Source organism: Vipera ursinii (assembly GCF_947247035.1).
Source record: "Vipera ursinii genome assembly, chromosome: 2".
Classification (NCBI taxonomy): Eukaryota; Metazoa; Chordata; class Lepidosauria; order Squamata; family Viperidae; genus Vipera; species Vipera ursinii.
Window position 1 is genome coordinate 186562108 of NC_139513.1, and position 22913 is coordinate 186585020.

The 22913-nt window shown below is 39.5% G+C and overlaps 1 protein-coding gene across 1 annotated transcript in view; it reads left to right on the forward strand.

Annotated features, from left to right (window-relative positions):
- The window catches only part of ALG5 (ALG5 dolichyl-phosphate beta-glucosyltransferase), a 45168-nt gene that overhangs the window by 8377 nt on the left and 13878 nt on the right, over positions 1-22913 (forward strand). Inside the window, exons 5-8 of the mRNA XM_083354480.1 lie at positions 4557-4649; positions 5617-5730; positions 9190-9249; positions 20598-20749. Coding sequence (XP_083210606.1) covers positions 4557-4649; positions 5617-5730; positions 9190-9249; positions 20598-20749 — 419 coding nt within the window. The remainder of the gene's footprint in view (positions 1-4556; positions 4650-5616; positions 5731-9189; positions 9250-20597; positions 20750-22913) is intronic.

Consider the following 22913-nt stretch of genomic DNA (forward strand, 5'->3'; position numbering starts at 1 on the left):
AAGACCAATTCAGTATATGTAAAATAATTCACAGCTAGAATTGATTCTGCCAGAATAAGCATATCTGTCAAAGTGATGATATATATTTGTCTAAAATAATTATCTCCTTCATTATGTGCATTTGTGTTCAAGTATTACATAGATTTATATGAAGCTGTAGCGTTAATTCACAAAGGGAATTAGAAAATATTTTAAATAACTGACAATCTATTGTGGTCTTACTGGAGATAATTTTCTAAGATGGTACTTCTATAGAAATGAGTAAAGGAAATGATGCACGTATTGTTTGTCAACAATCTTTGAAATAGAAAGTTTTTGGATAGAAAAGTAGTTTTTAGCTAGGCTACAGTTGTACCTGTTTTAAGGACTTGGTTATTCATGATTTGTTTAGTAACAGAAATTAAATACAAGCAAGAATTAAATCATGCAAAATAAATTGGAAGGGAAGTAAAGTATAGTAATTATTAGTAAACTATTTGACCATTTCATGCTGAATATTCATTCGTATAACTTTGTATAACCACCTATCTCACATTCCTAATTCTAGGCAGATTAACAATTAAAATATTCAAAACAATTTAAAAATTACAAAGAAAACGAATCTAACCATATTAAAACCACTACAATCAGCAGCCAAGTTACAAAACATTCATGGCATTCAAAATTGAACAGGCTCCATTCCATCACCTTAGTCCTATTTAGATCATCCAACTGGTTCTAGATACCACTAAAATATATTTTAAAGGATGTACCTTTTTAAAGAAAAGATATGCAGCAAAGGGATAGCCTGTTTCCTGAAGGTGTGGTGGCTCTACCCCTGCAGCTTTTCAAGAACAAAGTTCCCAACCTTTCCTGTTCTGGACAGGGATTTGGACTAGATGACCTTTAAGATCTCTTCCAACCCTGGGATTCAACAATACTTTGAAAGGGTGCAACAAGGGACTGAAGAACAGTGTCTCTAATATGATATTTTGTAACATCAAAGTTGCCTAGGGCACCACTAATGCATTGGGGCTTCAATGGATTCTCAGAGCAATGCACATCACCCTCCCAGCTCTGCTCACCACAATCAAGAGGAGGACAGAAGAGGAAGACCTTCCTTGAAATGGTGAGGAAAGCTCCCACCCCCAGAAAAGACTGATGGGTTAATTTTGGTTGTACAAGACCAAGCATTAGGAAATAAATGCATACAAAACCAGAATTGAGAATGGAGCAGCAGACAGCCAATGCCACCTCTGCAAACAAGCTGAACAAATAGTGGACCGCTTAGTTAGCTGCTACAAGACTACACAGATGGATTGACAATGGCATGGCAAAGTTGCAACAATGGTGCATTGGAATATCTGAAAGAATTACTGTTTACCTGCCAACAACAACTGGTGGGACCATAAAACTGACAAAGTAATTGAAAATGAAGAAGCTCAAGTATACTGGGACTTCAGAATTAAAACAGAAAAGCATCCACCACATAACACCTTGGATTTAGTAATTGTTGATACGAAAGATAAGAAGTCTTGACAGTGGACTTTGCAGCACCTGGAGACAGCAGAATGAAAGAGTAGGAACTGGAGAAAATCTCAAAATATAAGGACCTGCAAATAGAACTATAACAACTATGGCAAAAGAAACCAAGATAGTACCAATAGGCACCTTGGATGCAATCCCTAAACATGTGGAGCACCAGTTGAACACCATTGGCATTGACAAAAATCACCATTAGTCAATTGCAAAAGGCAGCTTTTATACACACACACACACACACACACACACACACACATTTTATTGATTTTCTGGTATTACATTCACATATTTGAAAAGCAACATGGTGGCTGGGTAGTAGTAATTCAATTACATACAGATATCATTAGTACAGATTTCAAATTGCTACCATAAATATTTCCTCTCTTTTCCCCTTCATATATACTGTCTATTTGTAAAATAAAAGACACGTTTTAGCCTATCCATCACATAGAAAATAACTTTCTTACATATATCCATAGTTTTTAGTTTACACATATTCTAATTGTTTTAACATACAATCTTTTAGACAATCAATGACCTAATAGATTTTTCAATTTTAATTTCCACTAAAATTTAGATTTAACGTTTGATATTTATCATTCCCAAGATTTTTAGTATACTTCCAATTCATCTATCACCATTCCTCACAAAATCTAATATTCAAAATACACATCCCATTTACTTAACCTCACCCTCTATGTCAACAAGTTAAGGATATAATATGATATCCTTCCTTTTTGCTAATTTTCAGTTGTTTTTTTAAGTAATAATCAAAATTTCTTTTTATTTCAATATTTAATGCTTCCTCTCTTCCTCTTTATATCTGCTATCTCTTGCTTAAACTGATAATTATCATTTTTAACATTCCATATAGACCTATTTATTACGTTCAACAATATGTTTTTAGCTTGTCTACATTATTCACCTTTACATTACCTTTATGCACAAATCAATATTCAAACTAGCTATTAGTATTTATACTGCTACATTTTAATGACCAAATTTTTTTCTTTATCTCTGTTCATAACAGTGTCTTGTGTTCAACATACACATCTTATCTATTTAGGTACATTCTGTTTCAGATTTCAGCAAGATGGTTGAAACTCCATTCTTCTTGAGTCTTATTCTAGCTTTTTTCCTTTGCCAAATCATCTTCCTTGTCCTTGTTTTTGGGTCATCGAACCAATCTCCTTGTAATATCATGTATATTAATTGATATTGGCAAAACCATCCAATCACCATTTTTTGAGAGGACTTGTAGGTCGTCTCTTTATTCTTCCATATTGACGTATTTGTTCTGAATTGTTTGTCTACTCATCCAACTGTTCTTTTTCTAGATCCTCTAGTTCCTTCTGAATTGTATAAGAAACCTTTTCCTTTTTCCAGGTTTTCAATGTCTTTTCTGGATTTTCAAATATCAATATTTGTTTAATAGTAGATTCTTCTGTCATGGTACTTGAATGTTTCATTTTTTCTATTGTATTTTGTATAGATGGTTCTTTAATTGTGGTCAAAGTTTGGGCTTTCATATCTGGGCTATCTTCTTGTTCCTTCACATAGCCTCTTAGTATTTCATTGGTTGCGGTAAGAATTTGGATTAGTGTTTTTAACATAGCAAGATTTTGTTGATTTTCATCTATAAATAAATTTTATTCCTGGTCTTCTTCCATTTTGGTATTTTAAACTAAAGGCTTTACACTTAGAAAATCCCAAAGAAAGAATTTTTTTTCTAGATAGGGAACACAAAGCTGTTGTTTTAAAGTTCTCAAGGTTATGTATCTTATCTATTTCCCTGACCAGTCAGCCAGGCCCCTTTTAAAGTTTCCCTTTGAGTCCCAAAGTTGTCTTAATCTTTTCAGTTTTGCTTTCTTTTTTTCATAAGAAAGAATCCAGATTTCCAACAGAAGTAGACAATGAACAATAGGAAATAAAAAAAATATTTCAATCCACATGCTTTGAGAAATAAAGTTCCAATTGGGATTCAGTTACTTTTTCAACGTTTAAAATGCCCCTGTATATTTAGTCACTGCTCTTTCTGGAGGGAGGGCTAAAATCCCCCTTCCTTCATTGCAGGGGGAAAATGCTTAGCAGCTTAAGGAGGTACAGAAAGTAATTAGGGTGTAAAAGAGGTAGATCTCACCCAGTCTCTTCTGCACTGCTTTAAGAGTTGCCTGGAGGAAAATGTGACTTTGGCTGTTCACAGCCTAGGGACAAGCCATAATGGCCAGTCCTTTCGTCCGCCAAGTTGGAGGGATCTCCAGGTCCAATGGGAGACTTGCGGCTCTCCCACGATCCAGTGAGCGCCCCTCCTTACTGGTCACCTCCTCAGGGTGACTTTCGGCCCTTTTCAGGGCCCCCAGCGATGCGAAACTGGACGGGGCAGAGAGAGCAAGTCTCCCAGCCATCCATAGCGGCTGTGTGACAAACCGGAAGTCTGCAAAAGGCAGCTTTACTTGCAGCAGCTTACATCCTATATCACCATTAAACAACAATATCTGCCTACCTGAGGTCCTTAAGAAGGATTTCATTAGGTGAATAAAAATTAAAGGTTACTTACAGTTTAGGATTCACTACATCATTTCCTATGCATTTTAACTTTTTCAGTTTAGAGAGTAATATTTTCTCTAAAGGTAAATGTAGTCATTAAATATTTGAACCCTAAAATAAATGTGGCCCAGAGTTGCCTTATCGGTGAGAAGGGTGGTTTATAAATTTAATAAATAAAACAATAAATGTAAAACACTACAAATGTAAAAACTAAAATATTAACTAAGGGATATTATGTAATTGTTCAGTATATTTTCCTTTGAATATCCAGTTAAGCAAATGCAAATTTTTGTTTTTAACTTAAGGAATTGAAGGTGAGTTGTTTAACAGGAAAAAGATTAAAAAAATTCAGATGGCATTTTCTAAACAAAAAATATTTTTGCCTGATATATGTATATTTGAAACTGTCTTGACCATCAATTAATAGCAAGTATAGCATTCCAAATTGTGATTATTGTTGTTTTATTCTGATGTATTATTTTCTGTAGGTTGCACTGAGGTACGTTAAGAAGTACGGTAGTAACAAAGTGAGAGTACTCACTCTGGTGAGGAATCGTGGAAAGGGGGGAGCTGTTAGAAGGGTAATAACTCATCTCTTTTCCTTTAAGTTGCATATTTTCTCAGAAAAATGATTTACCTTTTAGTTAAACATTTAAATTAAATTGAAAAATATTGATGAAGGTACTGCAAACTTAACTGTTTTCTTATTTACAAGCTATAATGCTTGTTTTTGCTAAGGTGGAACATATACTGGCTGCTTCATTTAATGGATTAATAGGATTAATAGGGGAGGGAATCTCTATTAAACCAAATGGGAAAATGAGAGGAATTTGGTATATTCACCCTGTTGAGCTATAGAAATATAATCATAATAATGACTACATAAAATATAGACCTGCTGACTTGGTAAACATCCTCATTTTAGTTTCTGATTGAGCTGCCTAGTAACACCCTTGTCTAGAACCATTGTTATTGTTCTTGACTACAGATTGCCCAGATTTGTAGCCATAATTCAAACAGAGCTTTGTGAGGTTGACCTAACTCTGGAATGTGACAATTGGTACATGAAAAGCTTATTGCATCATGTTAGCTTTTAATTTTTAAAAAATAGATTATTCTAATTTTAAAGATAATTAAAAGGGAAACTGGCATGATGCAAAGCAAAGCATTAGTCTCCAGAGGTATTGATTTCACATAGGTTGTGCAAACAGTCTTACAGAATTAAAATGGTGACTCACCACAGTTGTTTGGGAAAATTCCTAATCAGTATTCTGTTAAGCAGTCCCATCGTTTGCTTTCTGGCAAATTGCAGTTAGTGACTGGCCATGTACATTGTGGCATCCATTTTGTGAACAGGCAGTCATTCCCCATATCAGTAACAATATTGTGTTCATGCTATCAAATATGTTCTCTGGTCATAAAATTTAATACCTGAATTATAATAATTTGGGGGGATGGGATTGTTCTATTAAAACAAAATATGACTTTTTTGTCTTTTCATAATAATTGCTGAACTAATTTAGGTCCTTACATATTTCTTAACTGCAGGGTGTATTTTATTCACGAGGCAAAAAAATATTGATGGCAGATGCTGATGGAGCTACAAAATTTAAAGATATTGAAAAAGTAGAAAAAGGTCTTGAGAGTCTTCAACCCTGGCCTGTGAGATTCTATTTGGCTACTTTTCTCCTTTTTGTTGGATTAGTAAGAAGTTAATTATAATGTTGTTTCCTTTTTAAGTCTTAAAACACAATCCAGAGAAAGTTGAACATATTTAATTTCTTAAATTGTGTGGGATTCGAGCAAACAGCTTTTATCAGGTTGGCTGTCAGAACCTACTCCAATACACATCTTAGGAAAGAAAAACTCTTGGAGACAAGATTGTCCAAGCAAGAACTTTTACTAAGACATAGATGACAGTGGATATAATAGACAGGATCTGAAAACTTTCTCACAAATTGATATTTTTAAAGTGTCCCTGAGCAAAACCCCACCCCTCAGTCCATTTGGTCAGTCCCGGATCAGTCAAGTTTCAGGTATCAAACCCCTCATGGGAAAGGGAGAACCATCAGTCCATTCGCAACACAATTACTTCCTCCCCTTCACATTCCATCAGGAGATACAAGCCAGAATTCTCCCCATCCCTTTCTTAGTTGCTCATCGATCAGAGAGAGAGAGGATTCCTTTCATCAGCAACAGACAGAATTCTTCCCACCTCCTTTCTTAGTTGCTCGTAGATCAGAGGGAGAGGGTTCCTTTCATCGGTCTTTTTGCAATGGCCAACAGGCAGGCTAGATAAACAAAAAGTTTCATCTAAAGCAGACATGTCAAACACAAGGCCCGGGGGCCGGATCCGGCCCGCGAAGTGTTTTCATGCGGCCCGTGAAGCCATCCTGGAAACTGAGGGAACGGCCCCCACTGTCTTGGCCCTGGCCCAGAGACCCTCCTTCTGCCAGGGACCCTCAGATCTGTCCCACTCCTGCCCAGGACCCCATAGGCACCCTTGATGCGAACGATGTAGAGCTGGCCACGCCCACCCAGTAGGCCATACGCACTCTAGCCACGCCCACCAAGTAGGCCACGCCCACCCTGGCCATACCCACCCGGCCCCCTGAGGGCAACCGCAGTGCTGATGCGGCCCTCAATGAAATTGAGTTTGACACCCCTGATCTAAGGGAAAGAGATGGGAGCAATAAACTCCCCTGTCTATTCTCTTTCCTCCTTGGGAATTGCAGAATCCAGGAAGAGTGGGGGTGAGATTTGGGTTTGCACAGAGAGGGAGTTAGAAATGAAATATAAATGGATTCTGACATTGGCATACATTTTGGAATGCTGTGTCCTAATTTGAGATTTGTAGTTTGGGAGTACTGCAAAATATCCCTTTTTTCTACATGCAAGGGAGTTTAGGCTCAACAAATTCAATGTTGGAGCTGATGGAAAAGTAAAATGAGCATTCTCAGGTGATATCTATTTTTCCCTCTGTTGCTACTGTATTTTCCAGCGTATAAGACGACTGGGCGTATAAGACGACCCCCTACTTTTCCTGTTAAATTACCATATTTTTCGGATCATAAGACACACCTGACCATAACACGCACCCAGTTTTTAGAGCAGGAAAACAAGAAAAAAATATTCTGAACCAAATAGGACCGGTATACTAAAACAGGGCTTTTCAACCTTTTCATCCATTGTACCACTTTTAGGACAAGGCAATGTCTGAGTACCACCAGTCGCCCAGCAAGGTGTCAAAAAAGTGACACCCCCCCCCCAAAAAAAGGAAAAAAATGATAAAGTACAGGTAGTCCTCGGCTTACAATGATTCACTTAGTGACCATTCAAAGTTGCGACGGCACTGAAAAAAGTGACTTATGACCATTTTTCACACTTATGACCATTGCAGCATCCCCAGGGTCATGTGATTTACATTCGGATGCTTGGCAATCGATTCATATTTATGATGATCACATTGTTCCAGGGTCATGTGATCGCCTTTTGCAACCTTCTGACAAGCAAAGTTAGTGGGGAAACCAGATTCACTTAACAATCATGTTACTAATTTCTCTCTCTCCTTCTCTTTCCCTCTCTCCCCCTCCCTCTTTCTTTCTCTCTCCTCTCTCTCCTTCTTTCTCTCTTTCCCTTTCTCTCCCTCTCCCTCTTTCTCTCAATATTTTTCTCTTTCCCTCTATTTCTCCCTTTCTCTCTCCATTTCCCTCTTTCTTTCTCCTTGTCTCTCCCTCTTTCTCTCCCTCTCTATTTTTCTCTTTCCCTCTATTTCTCCCTTTCTTTCTCTCCCTCTATTTCCCTCCCTTTCTTTCTCCTTCTTTCTCCCTCTTTCTCTCCCTCTCTATTTTTCCTTTCCCTCTATTTCTCCCTCTTTTTCTCTCTCCCTCTATTTCCCTCCCTCTTTCTTTCTCCTTGTCTCTCTCTCCCTCTTTCTCTCTCTCCCTTTCTTTCTCTCCCTCTCTTTCCCTCTCCCTCTTTCTCTCTCTCCCTCTATTTCCCTCCCTTTCTTTCTCCTTCTCTCTCTCCCTCTTTCTCTCCCTCCCTATTTCTTTCTCCTTCTCTCTCCCTCTCTTTCTCTCTATTTCTCTCCCTCCCTCTCCCATTGTCCCTTTCTTCTTTTCTTCCTTTCTTTCTTCCTTCCCTCCCTCTTTGTCCTTCCCTCTCCACGTTAGAGCAGTACCTGCGAAGGCGGCCCTGCGGCCCGGCTTTCTCTTGCAGAAAGCAAGCTGAAACGGAGCAAGGGAGATTGCCAGGAACGCGAATCGGCCGATCTCGCGCTCCTGCAATCTCCCTCACTCGGTTTCAGCTTCCCTTGCTACAAGAGAAAGCAGGCTGAAACGAGGGAGATTGCAGCAGCACGAGATCAGCCGATTCACATTCCTGGCAATCTCCCTCGCTCCGTTTTTGCAGATTGCAGGAGCATGAGATCGGCGTTTCTCAGCACGTGCCAATTCGTGCTCCTGGCAATCTCCCTTGCTTTCCACTTGCGGAGGTTGGGGCTGGCCATACGGATCAGCTTTGGACCATAAGACGCACCCTCGTTTCCCCCCCTACTTTTGGGGGGGGAAAGTGCGTCTTATGGTCCGAAAGATACGGGTATAGGGTTTGGGCTATACTCGCCGTATAAGACTACCGTATTTTCTGGCGTATAAGACGACTGGGCGTATAAGACCCCTGACTTTTGAGAAGATTTTCATGGGTTAAAAAGTCGTCTTATACGCCGGAAAATGCGGTATTTGCATGTCCTTTGGAAACACTAAAATATTATTTCTTGTTGCCATTATTTTTTTAGTTTAGTTTTGATATTACAGCTGAGCTGTTTCTTCAAACAATATGCTTTACATCTCATGGGAGTACAAAGCATCTCCCTTTGAATAACGAAAGCAGCTGCATCATTTTCCAGGCCTAGCCAGCTGCTTTAGAAGCTGCTTCCAGGTCTCTCTATATACATGCACATGGTAATCACTGTGCAGGAGCAGCTTATAAACTCACCACATGAATCTGGAAGAAGATACAGTGGGTTTTATGAGTTGAAAGGAGTGCTTATGCAAATATAATTTGGAAAGTACCTGTAATTTACTCTGATTCCCTTAAAGCTGTTAATGTTTTTTCCTCTAGGAAATGATGGCTATTGCCTGTGGCTCTCGTGCTCACTTGGAGAAAGATTCCATAGCACAGGTATACTTTTTTGCCTGTTTTTTCTTCTGCACCTACTGTCAGACAGACTATTCATAGACAAACATAATCAAGAGCATGCCTTCTTTTTTAAGATCAAATCTTATCCTTTAGTTTGCATGATGCCTGGTTGGAATGCAGTATGTGGGCTTTTATTCAGCAATATACAGCCAATCTAAATAACTAACAGAAATACACTATTGAGTATTTCTAACATAATTATCAAAGTCTCTGTTTTGTAGTCTCTAAATTTAAGAGTTATTTTAAAGCATGTTTATTAGATCAAACTAATTAAGAGAATAAAAAGTATATATACAACAGTATTAACAATATTGTGTAAGCCCTCCACATCTTTTCCTTGCCCTTTGTTGAAAAAACCCCAAATGTTAACAAACAATAGATATCAGTAGATCATTATTGCATATTAGGTACAGTTTTATCTTTCCATTTTTATGGTATTTGTTTTTGTTGATTCCCATACACAAAAAATTTACAATACCTGATATCAGAAGATTACAAGAGATATAGTAAAAGAAGTCAGTTCAGGAATATTGAACGTAGATTTCATTACAAAATGGAGTGATAGGATAGGTCAGTGATGGCAAACCTTTTAGACACCGAGTGCCCAAATTGCAACCCAAAACCCAGTTATGTATCATTGGGTGCTAGGTGGGCATGGCCCATTGCATGGGTGTGGCCCATTGGTGGGCGTGGCTGCAGTGGTAACAGCAGACTGGGTGGGACTAAAAAGTTCAATCAATCAATTCCAACTTTGCGAGATCTTTTTTTCCCCACCGGAAGTTGAAATTGATTGATTGAAACTTTTTTTTTTGCACATGGCGGTGGAGGCCTAAAGCGAAAAGGTTTTATAAAACCCAGCTGAAGGCCTAGGACTGGGGCAACAAGCGCACGTGCCCACAGAGAGGGCTCTGTGTGCCACCTGTGGCACGCATGCCATAAGTTCGCCACCACGGGGATAGGTTAATGTTAGTTAACCAATTAGTTAATGTTCTAGTCCTGACTTGTATCTCTAACAACTGATTTCAGATAGTTCTTCAGTTGTGACTGCAATGAGGCCTATCGCAAGTAAAATTAACAAAATAACAGTTGGAAGGAACCTTGGAAAGAGCTACTTAGAATTGGTTCCCTCGCAAAAGAAAAACTGGGAGCTGCAAAGTGCGCATGCGCACGTGCATGCGCAGAACAATGGGCTTGATTGAAGAGTGGAGCCTAAGGCGAGACATGCACTGGCCCTGCCCCCCCCTCCAGCGCTCTCTGCAGCTCAACACTACATAAGACCGCTCCAAAGTCGCTTCATCCAGATTAGCATCTTCTGTGACTTCCCACACACGACCACTTGCTGTTTCACACCTGCCACCACCCAGCAACTTGGGCAACCAAGGTGGGAATGTCCCTGGTGTTCTGGCGCTCACCCGCCTCCCCTCCGCCTGCAAACTCCCACCGCCTCTGCCTCTCCGCCAGGCAACACCCGCAGCCCTCAGACGCCTCGTGAGTTGCCCTCCAGACTTGGTCCGCTCAGGAACGGTGCAAACCCACTGCCCCTCCCTCTGTCCCCTTTTTGCTGCTGTCCTCCCAGCCATCGCTTTGGCACGTGCCCAGCCTGCTTGGCTCCCTTTTCCATAGCGCTCCCTTTGTTCCCCACCGAACTTCCAACTCCCGCCCATGGGGCATCGCTCGCAGCAGAGCAGCCACCCGGCACTCTTGCCATGTGATGCCTCCTGCAGACAGCCCCCTCCGCTTTCCTCCGGCCGGGCAGAGCACCCCTCACCAACCAAGCGGTATCCCAGGATCACGATGTTTCAGTAGTGCACAAACAGAAGGAGGTGCGAGCTGTGAAGAAAAACTCCTCACACTCCAATTCTTTCCAGAAAAAGTCCCAGAGAGGGACTTTCATTACTTCAGAGATGTTTTTATTTGGGAATTAAATTTCACATGCGCTCGGCAATGTTCATGCCCAAGCAGGACGTGGTGTGTGGTACCGTAATCGAAGCCACGCAAGGAGCCAAACTTAGCGAAAGCACCTCCAATGCCTTTTTTTAGACATTTTTAGTTCTTTTTTCCTTACATACATAGGTTAGTTTTTCAACCCATGTGCAGTCTGGGTTCAAAAGCGCTAATACATAGTCAAGTCCTAATCTTTTTCTCTAGCCATTTGTAGAATGACTCCCAGGTTTGGTAGTATTCTGTTTTTTCTTTATCTTTCAATCTTAATAGTTAATCTGTCCATCTCTGCGCATTCCAATATTTTTTTAATTACTTCTTCCTCTGGTGGTATTCCTTCATTTTTCCAGTATTGCGCAAAGGTTATTCTTGCTGCTGTTGTAATGTGTAGAACCAAATATAAACTTTGTTTATTAATCTTTTCTGGTATTATACCTAATAGTAAAAGTTCAGGATTAAATACTACATGTTCTCCCAACATTTTTTCTAACCAAGCATGTATTTTTTTCCAATAAGCCTTTGCTTTACCACATGTCCACCAGATATGATAATACGTGCCTGAATTATGTTTACATTTCCAACATTTATCTGACATATTTTTAAACATTTTTGTTAATCTTGCTGGTGACAAGTGCCATCTATAAAACATTTTATATAGATTTTCTTTATACGAAGTTGACATTGTCAATTTATAATTTCTCTCCCATAATTTTTGCCATTTTCCTAGTTCTATATTGTAACCAAAGTTTTTTGACCACCTTGTCATTGTTTCTTTAGTTTTTTCACTTTCCATCTCCAAAATTAACAAAAAATTATACATTTTCTTAATTAGTTTCTCATTAGAGGTTAACAATATTTTATCAAATACAGTTTGTTCTTTATAAAACCCATACAATTTCACATCTTTTTCATATCTATTTTGCATTTGTAACTGTGCCTACCATGACAGGTTGATACCCTGATTTTTCAGTTCTTGTTTTGATTTTAATGTCCCATCAGTATTTAGAATATATCTAATGTCCAAATTTTTTCAAAGTCTACCAAATTTGGATGTGAGAAACCTTCCATCGTTGATAGCACCCTGGAATTTTTACATATATTTTAGTTTTAATTTTTCCCCCATACTGTTATTAAAGCATTTCTAATACAGGGAGTGCAGAATTATTAGGCAAATGAGTATTTTGACCACATCATCCTCTTTATGCATGTTGTCTTACTCCAAGCTGTATAGGCTCGAAAGCCTACTACCAATTAAGCATATTAGGTGATGTGCATCTCTGTAATGAGAAGGGGTGTGGTCTAATGACATCAACACCCTGTATCAGGCGTGCATAATTATTAGGCAACTTCCTTTCCTTTGGCAAAATGGGTCAAAAGAAGGACTTGACAGGCTCAGAAAAGTCAAAAATAGTGAGATATCTTGCAGAGGGATGCAGCACTCTTAAAATTGCAAAGCTTCTGAAGCGTGATCATCGAACAATCAAGCGTTTCATTCAAAATAGTCAACAGGGTCGCAAGAAGCGTGTGGAGAAACCAAGGCGCAAAATAACTGCCCATGAACTGAGAAAAGTCAAGCGTGCAGCTGCCAAGATGCCACTTGCCACCAGTTTGGCCATATTTCAGAGCTGCAACATCACTGGAGTGCCCAAAAGCACAAGGTGTGCAATACTCAGAGACATGGCCAAGGTAAGAAAGGCTGAAAGACGACCACCACTGAACAAGACACACAAGCTGAAACGTCAAGACTGGGCCAAGAAATATCTCAAGACTGATTTTTCTAAGGTTTTATGGACTGATGAAATGAGAGTGAGTCTTGATGGGCCAGATGGATGGGCCCGTGGCTGGATTGGTAAAGGGCAGAGAGCTCCAGTCCGACTCAGACGCCAGCAAGGTGGAGGTGGAGTACTGGTTTGGGCTGGTATCATCAAAGATGAGCTTGTGGGGCCTTTTCGGGTTGAGGATGGAGTCAAGCTCAACTCCCAGTCCTACTGCCAGTTTCTGGAAGACACCTTCTTCAAGCAGTGGTACAGGAAGAAGTCTGCATCCTTCAAGAAAAACATGATTTTCATGCAGGACAATGCTCCATCACACGCGTCCAAGTACTCCACAGCGTGGCTGGCAAGAAAGGGTATAAAAGAAGGAAATCTAATAACATGGCCTCCTTGTTCACCTGATCTGAACCCCATTGAGAACCTGTGGTCCATCATCAAATGTGAGATTTACAAGGAGGGAAAACAGTACACCTCTCTGAACAGTGTCTGGGAGGCTGTGGTTGCTGCTGCACGCAATGTTGATGGTGAACAGATCAAAACACTGACAGAATCCATGGATGGCAGGCTTTTGAGTGTCCTTGCAAAGAAAGGTGGCTATATTGGTCACTGATTTGTTTTTGTTATGTTTTTGAATGTCAGAAATGTATATTTGTGAATGTTGAGATGTTATATTGGTTTCACTGGTAAAAATAAATAATTGAAATGGGTATATATTTGTTTTTTGTTAAGTTGCCTAATAATTATGCACAGTAATAGTCACCTGCACACACAGATATCCCCCTAAAATAGCTATAACTAAAAACAAACTAAAAACTACTTCCAAAAATATTCAGCTTTGATATTAATGAGTTTTTTGGGTTCATTGAGAACATGGTTGTTGTTCAATAATAAAATTAATCCTCAAAAATACAACTTGCCTAATAATTCTGCACTCCCTGTATAGTGATTTTGGAAATACTTATGAATTTTATTTTTGCCGTACCACAAAAAAGCATGCCACTCCAATTGTAAGTCATATCCCTCCAAATATTTATTTATTTATTTATTTATTTATTTATTTATTTATTTATTATATTTTTATAAATTTATTATATTTTATATAACAACCTTTTATTCCTGAGTGTTATCCATTCTTTCACCCATGTTAATACAGATGCTTGATAGTACAAAGCCCACTCAGGTAGCCCAAAACCTCCATTTTCCTTAGCATCTTGCAATGTTTTCATCTTTATTCTAGCTTTCTTTCCTTGCCAAACAAACTTCAAAATTAATGAATTTAAATCTTGGAAGAATTTTTTCTCAAGTTTTATCGGAATTGTTTGAAATAAAAATAAAATCTTTGGCATTATATTCATTTTAACTGTGGCAATTCTTCCTAGTATTGACAGTTGCAAATTCTTCCACTTTTCCAAGTCTAATTTTATTTCTTTCAATAGCCTTATATAGTTGTCTTCTTTTATTGTTGAGCATTTGGCTGATAAATATATACCCAAATATTTAAGCTTTTTCACTATCTGTACCTCTATTGATTCTGACAATTGTTTTTTTTTTGCTTATCTGTAAGATTCTTTACTATTATCTTAGTTTTTTCTTTATTTATTTTTAATCCCACTATTTCTCCATACTGTTCTATCTTTCCCCACAATTTAGGAATCATCTCCAGGGGTTCTTCCAACATAAATACTAAATCGTGAGCAAATGCTTATAATTTATATGTTTCACCCTTTATCCCCAACCCTTTAATTCCTGTATCTTGTCTAATTATTTAAAACTTCCAAGTTAAAGGTGAATAACAGAGGGGATAATGGACACGTACGGCAGAAGGAGGTGCGAACTATGAAGAAAAACTCCTTGCACTCCAATTCTTCCCAGAGAGGGACTTTCATTACTTTAGAGATGTTTTTATTCGGGAATTAAATTTCACATACGTTCAGCGATGTTCATGCCCAAGCAGGACACGTGTGCACAGTACCATAATCGAAGCTATGCGAGGAGCCAACTTTAAGGAAAGCACCTCCGGTGCCTTTTCCTCTGCCCAAGAAGCAAAATAAAGGGCGGCCAGGCGCCCAGGGCGCGCACTTACACTCAATTGTATGTTTGGAACCTATGCACTCCATTTGTAGTTGCGGTGTCCCCAGCTCGCTCGGCCTGCCCGCCTTGCGGTAACCCACCTTTTCCTGTCCCCCCCCACCTCTACCCTTCCCCCACTCTTGGTTGGCCTTGGAGCCGCCTCGGGAGAATCTCTCGGAAGAGGCCCCAGAGATCCACCACCTGCGGGACGGCCAAAAGGCGGGGGCCGCGAGGGGAAACTTCTGAGACCCCAGTGATCCCCCCAGGTTAGCAGAGGTGGTGGCGGAGCAGGGCGAGGGGAGACCAGCCAGGCAGGGAAGAGCGACACTCACAGACCTAGTGGTATCCCAGGATCACGACCTTTCGGTACTGCACGAACGGCATTGCCCAGCAGCGGCTCCAAGGCCAACCGAGTGCGGGGGGGAGAAGGGTAGTAATGGGGTGAGAGGAAAGGTTGGGTTACTGCAAGGCGGGCAGACCGAGCAATAAAGAGCCCACCCAAGTAGAGCTGGGGACGCCGCAACTACAGATGGAGCGCATGGGTTCTAAGCATACATTTGAGCATAAGTGCAAGCCCTGGGTGCCCGGCTACCCTTTATTTTGCTTCTCAGGCGGAGGAAAAGGCATTGAAGGTGCTTTCGCTAAGCTCGGCTCCTCACATGGCTTTGATTACAGTACCGCACACGTGTCCTGCTTGGGTGTGAACATCGCCAAACATATGTGAAATTTAATTCCCGAATAAAAACAACATCTCTGAAGTAATGAAAGTCCCTCTCTGGCACTTTCTTTGAGAAGAATCGGAGTGCGAGGAGTTTTTCTTCAGAGCTTGCACCTCCTTCTTTAGGAAATCCTTCAGCAAGCCAAGCCTGCAACTAAGCGAGGTCAGCGGGCCGGGCAGGCACCGCAGGGGAATCTCTCGGAAGAGGTCGCGGAGATCTGCTGCCCATGGGATGGCCAAAAGATTGGGGCCAAGAGAAGTTTCCTGAGACCCCGAGTGCCCCCCCCAGGCTAGCTGAGGCAGCGGCAGAGCAGGGCGAGACCCACCGGGCAGGGAAGAGGCGGGCCTAGGGCACCCCGAGATGTGCCGCCACCACCTGTGGCTCCTTAGCCATGTAATACTTGCAGCGGCGGAGCAGGGCGAGGTGAGACCCACTGGGCAGGGAAGAAAAACGGCCCACTCACCTTTCCAGTCCTCCCGTCTCTTTGCTGCCGCCACGTGCAGTCTGAAGAAGCAAACAGGTCTGTGGGCAGTCTCACAAACCAAAGAAGTTCAACCAATCAATTCAAACTTCGCAAGGTTTTTTTTTCCGTGAGAAGCTTGAATTGATTGGTTGAACTTTTTTAGTCCCACTTTTTTTTTGGAGGGACTGCACATGGCGGAGGACTGGGAGCCACAAGAGATGGCTGAACGAGCCGCATGTGGCTCTGGAGCTGCGGGTTGCTGACCCGTGATCTATATCATTCTGGACAAATGACAGATCTCTTCTTAAAACCTCCACTGATTAATTGTTCTCACTGAAAGGAAATTCTAGGTTGGATCTCTTTTTGTTAAGCTTCCATCTGTTACATCTTGTCCTGCCTTCGGGTGCTTTGGGGAATAGGTTGACCTCTGTGAAAGCCCCTCAGATATTGGGAAACTGCTATCATGTTACTCCTAGTATTTCTCTTCCTTAGACTTAGACATAAGCCAGTTCCTGCAATCATTCATTGTATGGTTTGGCCTCCAGTTTGCTAATCATCTTTGCTATTGTTATCTGCACATTTTCTAGAGTCTCAACATCTTTTTCTTTATCGTGACTAAAACTGGATGCAGTATTTCAAGTGTGGTCTTATCAAGGCAGTATATAGCCTTGTACTAACACTTCACGTGATCCATCTGTTGATGTAGCCTAGGACTGCACTGGGTTTTTGGCAGCTGCAACACCCTATTGGCTCATGCTCAAGGCATTGTCCATGAGGACTCTTAGATCTCTTTCACCATTACTGCTCTTGAGCCAGGTACCCCTATTCTGTACCTTACATTTGGTTGGGATGGTCAGTAAGCAAGGCACCCATGTGATTGCCACACTTAATGACCCCCACCCCTGCTATGACAATGTTGCTCTGACAACAGAATCAGCAGCCATTTTTATTTTTGCTTTTTTTTATTGAAAAGTTTTACAATACATTTTATCTTTATCAATCCCTCCCCCCTCCCTCCACCCAACCCTTCCTAACCCTCCCTAGCCCTCCCCCCACCCCTTCCCCCCTCCCCGACTTCCCAGAGCTAAATACAAGGTATAAAGGTAAAAACAATCATAAACAACCATATGTTAACAATAAACTATTAAATCTATCGCACTCTAGCTCATATAAAATGACTACAAGCAATACTAATATCACATCAAAACTTATACAAATGCTAAATGAAACTTTTTAGTCCCATATTTGTTCTGGATGTAATCAGTCCACTTTTCCCACTCCATAATATAACGTTGTTGCGAATGGTCTTTCAAATAAGCCGAAATCTTTGCCATTTCCGCCAGGTCAGAAACTTTTAGAGTCCATTCTTCTATAGTCGGCAGTTCCTCCTTCTTCCAATATTGACCTACTAAAAGTCTTGCTGCCATAATAGAGTTCAACATCAACTTAGTGTCCACAACAGTAGTATCCGTAATTATACCCAATAAAAACAATTGCAAACAAAACTTTATCCTTTGCTTGAATATCTTCTGCATATTCCACCAGATTTTAATCCAAAAAGCTTTAACCTTTTTACAGGTCCACCATATATGAAAGTACGTTGCATCTTCGCCACCACATCTCCAACATTTAGGTTGATAGTTCGGATACATACTTGCAAGCTTTTTAGGATCTAAATGCCACCTATAAAACATTTTGTAAAAGTTCTCTCTTAAATTTTGAGCTTGCGTAAATTTTACGTTCCTCACCCAAATCTTTTCCCAAGTGTCCATTGTAATAACTTCTTGAATATTCTGAGCCCACTTTATCATACAATCTTTAACAAGTTCTGTTTCTGAGTCAATTTCTATCAATGCAAGATATATCCGTTTGATATGTGCTGGACCCTGATTTCTAATTTGCTTTACCAGATTTTCATCAGTCATTGAGAAACCAATTTTCTGGTCTTTCCACCTGGCCCGTAATTGACCATATTGAAACCAGGTTTGAACAATCTTTTCTTCTCGTAAAAAATTGTACGGCTTCAAACACCATACGTTCCTCTCCAGACTTAAAAGTTCCTTGTATGTAGTCACATCATGTTTGAACCCAACATTTATGTTTTCTATTGCGTGTTTCGGTATTGCCCATAAAGGTATCTTGTAGTTTAGCTTGTGTCTATACTTTTTCCAAACTCTCAGCAATGCCTGTCTTAAAATATGCACTTTAAACACATTATCTACCTTCTTATCATACAATAAATATGCATGACAGCCAAATAACAAGTCGTGGCCCTCAAGATTTAATAATCTCCCTTGTGTTAAATTAATCCAATCACTTATCGCTGACAACGCAGCAGCTTCATAATATAATTTAAAGTTGGGCATTTTAAGACCACCTCTTTCACGCGTATCCTGCATAATCTTAAATTTAACTCGTGGCCTTTTCCCTGCCCATACAAATTTATTGATACCCTTTTGCCATTCCTCCAAATTTGAGTCTTTTTTAAGAATAGGTATCATTTGAAATAAGAATAAAAACTTAGGCAAAACATTCATTTTCACTGCTGCAATTCTTCCCAGTAGAGACAATTGCAATTTTTCCCAACTCTCCAATTCTTTTTGAATTTTTCCCCATAACTTTTCATAATTATTTTTATATAACTTTGCATTTGAGGGTGACAAATACACCCCCAAATATTTAACCCTTTTAACAATCTCAAATCCAGTTACCGTAACCCTTCTAGAAGGGCTTTTTGCGATACTGTCATATTTTTGGCTAATATTTTAGTTTTTTGTATATTAACCTTAAATCCAGAAACCTTTCCATATTGCATTATTATCTCCATCAGGTCCACAACAGAATTTTTTGGCTGGGTCACCGTAACAACCAGATCGTCTGCAAACGCCCTCAGTCTATAATCCTGATCTCTAATTTGGATTCCCTTAATTTTTTCCGAATTCCGTATTTTAATCAATAATATCTCCAATGTTAAAATAAATAATAAAGGTGATAACGGACACCCTTGTCTTGTGCCCTTTTCAATATTACATACTTCAAACTATTATTTACTATTATTCGGGCTGTTTGTTTTTGATATAATGCCCTAATTGGTTGTAAGAATTTATCCCCAAAATTCATTTTGTCTAAAACTTTCATCAAAAATTGCCAATCCAGTTGATCAAAGGCTTTTTCGGCGTCTAAAAAGATCAGCGCCGCAGGGATCTGGTTGTTCCTTTCCAAAAATTCCAACAAGTCTACTATATGCCTCACATTATTTTTCATTTGTCTACCACTAATAAACCCAGTTTGGTCCCCATGAATTATATGTTGCAGAACCTTCATCAATCTGTTAGCTAAAACTTTAGCAAATATCTTGTAGTCCGTATTCAAAAGTGATATTGGTCTATAATTTCTTACTTGAGTGACGTCCTGATCTTCCTTCAGAATCAGAAATTTTCTATTCTTTTATAGTTCAGATGTAGAAGTGGGGGAATGGGATGAATGCTTGAGGGTTTAGCTAGCCATAACAATATAGAAGTGTGGGAACTCAAGGACATGGTCTGATAATATTTTGGCCCAGTGAGAAAAGCCTGTGTCTTGTGTTAATTGGGGAATATGATTTATGACAGCGTTAGTGGGATGGGAATTGCATCTTGTTACTTTGTATCTGAGGGGAGAGAATCTCAGTTTTGGGTTCAGCTATGTAAGTGCTGATATTTTGTTTCTGAATAAAATGTTCTTTAAGGAAGAATTCTTTCCTTGAAGTTCTTTTACTGGTTTCATCTATCGGAACCATGACACTCCCAGATTTGATCATTGAGCAGAGCAAAATGTGCCTCGGGTGTGAGAGGCCTAGTAACTTAGTAGTAAACAATTTAAATTCTTATGGTTTAAACATATTATTGATTGTGTATTTTCTGCATTATTGAATAGTATCTCAGACCATTTAGTTCAAGATAACCACATTGCAAAAGCAGGGTTATAAATACAATATTTCACATTTTATTTGAAATGCCGATTGCTTGTTCAAGTATAAATCTAGACATATGTTGAACGTGAAGTGTTCAATAGGACTGGGTGCTGCTATAAATTCAAAGAAAGAAAGGTGCTTCAGAGTTTGTGTTGGTACATTCGTATCACTGCTGACATATAAATATAAGTGCTGCTCTAGCTATTCTTGCACTTCTGTATATTTGTTTTGTAAAAAATTCTTATTTTTTTCTTCTTATACTTGTCACAGAGAATGTAGTTTATATGTAGTTCTGGTGAGATGATCATGGTAAGCTTATTATGGTAAGGTGATTATGGAAACAAAAAAGTTCTGGAATGCATTTAAATGTTTTCTTTATTTCAGACCTAATACTTTGTGTATTTTGTTTGCAGCGTTCATACTTCCGAACGTTTCTAATGCATGGATTCCACTTTCTAGTCAGGTTCCTTTGTGTTAAGGATATCAGAGACACGCAATGTGGTTTTAAACTCTTGACCCGGGAGGCTGCTTCTCGGACATTTTCAGCTCTTCATATAGAACGTTGGTTGGTATATTTCTTTCAGTTAATTGGAAACTGGTGATGTGTGCAAGATTATGATGCATAATCCAGTATGTACATATATATGCTAAATAATTTTATGACTAGAATGTAAGAGCTTTCAGGCATTTGCAAAGACTTTTGTATATTCAGTGGGGCTTCTTATTTTCAATTTATGAAGTTAGCTCTTTATGCTTTTATCAAAATTAGAAGAGTTACTTTTAATCTCTAGGACAGACCAATATAATGCATTTAAGGGCCACACTGATAAATTAAAAATAATAGTGGGCTGCAATGGAGTAGCTGCTAGGTCTTTTGATGGCAGCAGTCAGTGAGGCTTGGAGGTGCTAAGCAGCATGTCTTTTAGAGGGGAGATGACTACAAAGAGCTAGGCATTGACAGTTCTTTTCTTGTGGCAGTGATGCTTAGCAGCAGTGGACTTGACTTCCAAACGTGCCACAGACATTATGTTATACAGGCCTGCTCTAGGGAACTATTTAGATTAGTAAAAGGGTGTATTCCTGTCCCAATAAAGTGCAAATCTAGTTTTTTTTTAAAAAAAATACTATTTATTCAATCAGCAGAAAAAAACAATAGAAAAAGGGTGCCCCTTTTGAAAAATTGTTTTACATATATATTTGCACTGGAGGAAATAGATGATTTTTTTTGCTAATCAGTTAGCCAAAGTATGCAGGAAACAACAACACTGCCGTAATGGGAGACTTTAACTACCCTGACATCAGCTGGGAAACAAGTGGGAGATCAAACAAGTTTCTGACTGCATAGTTGACATCTTTGTCACCCAAAAGGTGGAAGTGGAACTAGAGGGCCAGCTATACTGGACATAATCCTAACAGGAATCAAATGCTTTAAGGGAGTGGAAATAGAAGGAACTTGGAGGAGAATGATCATGTCATATTAGAATTCAGCATAATGCAAGCATAAGTGACTGAACGAAGTCAGACTAGTATTTTACATTTTAAGAGAGCTGATTTCAGCAAACTAAGACAGAGATTAGGAAGGATTCCATGGATGGAAATCCTAAAAAGAAAAACATGGAAAACTTTGAAAAATGAAATAAAGACTCCAACAAAAACAATACCATAGAGAAAATAAAACAAAAGGCACCAGATGAGACCAGTATGGATGCATAAAGAGCTCTCAGATAAACTGAGAAAACAAGGAGATGTAAAATGGAAACATGGACACATAACTAAAACAGAATACCAGCAAATAGCCTGTATCTGCAGGGAGGGAGTCAAAAAGGATAAGGCTTAGAATAAATTAAGACTTGCAACAAATGCCAAAAATAACAAAAAAGTTTTAATATGTAAGGAATAAGAAAAAAGTCAATTATTTTTTTTTAATTCCATTTATATCCCGCCCTTCTCCGAAGACTCAGGGCGGCTTACAAGCTTAGCAGTAGCCTTCATTCTATGTATATGCCTGCTTATTAGGGCTTTCACACACACCCCAGGCGGCATTATTACAAAGTCAGCTTAATTGCCCCCAACAATCTGGGTCCTCATTTTACCTACCTCGGAAGGATGGAAGGCTGAGTCAACCTTGAGCCTGGTGGGATGCGAACCTGCACTAATTGCAGGAGCTGGTGTTACTTAAGGAGGCATTAGCCCACTGCTCCACCAAGGCTTGTTCCACTATTGGGAAAAAATGGCTAGAAGCTGAAGGACAACAGGAAAAAAGTGGAATTACTTAATTCCTTCTTTGCATGTGTCTTTACACAAAAGGAAAAAACTTTCCAATCTATTAAAACCAGCATAGTAGGAGACAGAATAGGAACGCTGATACAAATAGGTAAAAAATTGATAGAATAACACCTTTCCACTTTAGAGGACTAGAAGGTTTACTTTCCAGAGCACTGAAGGAGAGGGCAGATGTGATCCCCCGAACCAATGAACTTCATCTTTCAGAGCTCCTGGAGCATGGGAGAAGTACCAGAGGACTGGAAAAGAGTTGATGTGGTTCCAGTCTACAAAAAATGGAAAAAAGTGGATCTTGGAAAGTATAGATGAATCAATCTGACATAAATACCTGGGAAAATCCTTAAAAAGATAAGCAATGGATTTGTGAGCACTTAGAAATGAACAAGGCAATCAAACAAGCCAGCATGTTTTTTTTAAAAAATGGTTCATACCAGGCAAACCTTATT